Source organism: Sorghum bicolor, chromosome 4 (genome assembly GCF_000003195.3).
Source record: "Sorghum bicolor cultivar BTx623 chromosome 4, Sorghum_bicolor_NCBIv3, whole genome shotgun sequence".
NCBI classification, from domain to species: domain Eukaryota; kingdom Viridiplantae; phylum Streptophyta; class Magnoliopsida; order Poales; family Poaceae; genus Sorghum; species Sorghum bicolor.
The window spans coordinates 58,664,354-58,667,217 of NC_012873.2; the positions used below are offsets into that span (position 1 = coordinate 58,664,354).

The following is a 2,864-nucleotide window of genomic DNA, read 5'->3' on the forward strand; positions in this document are numbered from 1 at the left end:
TTTTTGGCAAAATTTATCGAGAACTAATAAAAGAAGGCCCAGGTACTTGTGCATCGGATACTTTTTTGCCGTGCTTGAACCACGGCAACGAGAAAGTTCCAGCATAAACTAATGCCTTGTTTAGTTCAAAAAAATTTTAAGAAAAACATACTATACTATTTTCATTTGTATACGGTCAATATTATTTAATTATAAAAGCACAAAAAATTTATATCGCAAATTATAAACAAACTACAATTAATTATTTTTTATCTATATTTATATTTCATATGTATAATTAGTCATTTTTTAACTATATTTAATATTTCATACACAAAATTTTCTGGAACTAAACAAGACCTAAGCACACCAAGTTCAAAAGGATAACAGTAACTTGATATAGGTTCATTACAACCGCACTTGATAACCCACAAACCACAAAACATCTCTTCTCAAAAGAGGCCATCACCATGAGGCCCAAAACGCTTAATTGGCGGGTGATACAAGGCGGCCTGCCTCCGTTAATCTCCAAGCCAGCCTTTACCACCACTTCCAATTCCCAAGCCGAAACAACCCAGGAACGCCAACACACACCATGCCCAGCACGATAAAACCTGCGCTAATACTAGGCCTAAAACTACTGGTAATTCCCAGGAGCCAATGCGAGATGCACCACTCATAAAACCATGGCGCCTCTCTCGGCAAGCTCCAATTGGGGGTGGACCGACGACTCTACCACGACCGACGAACTACTGGTACTACCACCACTGCGTCGACAAGACGACGACGCTGCGGGAACGAACGGGGTGTCGGGTGTTCAGTTGAACTGGGCGCCGCTGAAGGTCTGGCCGAAGGCCCAGCCGCGGGGGGCGGCGTTGTTGGAGACCACGGAGCGGCCGTCGCTGGTGGTGACGCGGAACGAGAGCGCTTGCCCGTCCAGGAGCGTGTTGCTCTGCCAGTTCTGGCCCCAGTTGCGCGACAGCGCCTGCCACCCCGCGGAGCGCTCGCCCTTCACGGCCACCGCGTGCACGTCGCCGGCGCCGCCCACGTTGGTCACCAGCACCAGGTTGAAGTAGGAATGGCCGTTGATTGTGAACCGGATGCCGCCCTTCTTGTTGCACGCGACCCTGCAGCAGCAGCCAACGTAGGATTGGAAAGAAACAAGCGCGACTCCGTCAGATCTGCTCGATTTCCTTTCTTCTTTTGTTCAAAGAAAATGCCAAAAATCGAAATTGCAAACAAGAACCAGCGGGTTGATTTCACCACGGACCTGCGGTAGGAGACGGGGACAATGCCGGCCCTGTAGAGCGCGATGCGCTGGAACACGGGCTGCGACATGTCGAAGTGGGCGCGGGGCGGGTTGCACCAGCCGCCGTCGTCGGAGGGGAGCGCGTTGTTGGGAGGGCAGAAGTTGGTGGCCGTCACCACGACGGAGCCCGGCAGGCACGAGTGGCTCCCGCCGCCCGCCGCGTCGCAGCGCACCTCGAAGCAGGCGCCGCAGCTGAGGCCGCTGTTGAAGAGCGCCGTGCTCAGCGCCGCCGTGTTGGTGCCGTACCCCTGGCTGTAGAGGTTGCCGTACCCACACGCCCCGCCTGCATTCAGATGTGAAAATTCAGTCCCAAATATCTCAGCACGGGACGGAAATCTACAAGTAGTACTGCGCAATGTTCGAGATTGGGGTTCGCTCACGTACCCATGGTGCCGGACGCGTCGCCGCCGCCGTAGAAGGTGGCGTGAGCCGAGGACCACGCGCCACCTCCGAGCGGTGCGTGGCCGTGCGGCTGCTGCTGGGGGTGCGGCCTGGGGTGGTGGTGGCCAAGCCCCAGCCCGTGCGCGTGCGGCCGCACATGCCCGTGCACCAGGCCCAGCCCGCGAGAGAGGGCGAGCGGGAACAGCGCGGCGAGGACCACGGCCGCCAGGACGGCTTGGCGAGGCGCCATTGGGTTTGGGCGGGGCCGGCTGGGGGAACGAAGGTGCGGAGCGGCGCACGGTGCGGCGCAGCGCAGGGGCGGCTAGGGAGTGAAGTGTAGTGAGGTGATGTGGGGTGGGGGGCTGTGCGGGGGATAAATAGAGGGGGAGGCGGCGGAAGGGTTTCAAACCGCCGCGCGCGGTGCGCATGGTGCCGGGGCGCGCAGGGCGTGGGCGGGACGGGGGATGGACGGTGGTTGCGGGTGTGGGGCACTGCGGCGCGCGGCGGCCTGCGGGACGGAGGAGTGGCGTGGGGTCAGGCCATGCCCTGGAAAAGTCGCCCAGCTACCCGCGTAGGGACACGGGATTTCTGGCGGGCACCATTGGAAGGCGTGGCGGGCGGGAGGGAACGGGGGAAAAAAGGTGGGCGCCGAGAGGGCGGAGAGGACGAGAGGTCGATGAAGACCGTCGCGGTGACGGTGCGGCGCGCCAGCTTTGGAAGTTGAACATGGGGCGCGCGGGTGGTGACGGTACTCCACCGTTCTGTTTTTTTTTAAAAAAAAATTCCACCGCTCTGTTGTTCCAGGAAATTCTCGTGCACGTTTTCACAGCATTAGGCAGCAGGGCCTTCTTTAGATGCAAAAAAAATTTTGGATTTTGTTATTTTAGTACTTTCGTTTGTTTGTGACAAATATTGTCTAATTATGGATTAACTAGGATCAAAAGATTCGTTTCACGATTTACAGTTAAACTATGTAATTAGTTTTTATTTTCGTTTATATTTAATGTTTTATGCATGTGACGAAATATTCGATTTGACGATAAATCTTAAAAAATTTTGGTTTTAAGGGAGAACTAAACAAGTCCCTGGTTTGAATGAGAGTTTCGTCAGTCTGCAGATTGTGCCTATGTCTATTTATTAATTTATTTCATGTTATGCATAGAATTACGTTTTCAATACTCTGCCAGCTCCATTC

The 2,864-nt window shown here is 54.5% G+C and overlaps 1 protein-coding gene across 1 annotated transcript; it reads right to left on the reverse strand.

Annotated features, from left to right (window-relative positions):
- LOC8066440 (expansin-A5) lies at positions 354 to 2,036 on the reverse strand. Its single transcript, XM_002454244.2, has 3 exons — positions 1,673 to 2,036; positions 1,250 to 1,571; positions 354 to 1,106 (listed from the first exon to the last, which is right to left on the reverse strand). The coding sequence occupies exons 1-3, from the start codon at positions 1,917 to 1,919 to the stop codon at positions 797 to 799; spliced, it is 879 nt and encodes a 292-aa protein (XP_002454289.1). The 5' UTR covers positions 1,920 to 2,036; the 3' UTR covers positions 354 to 796.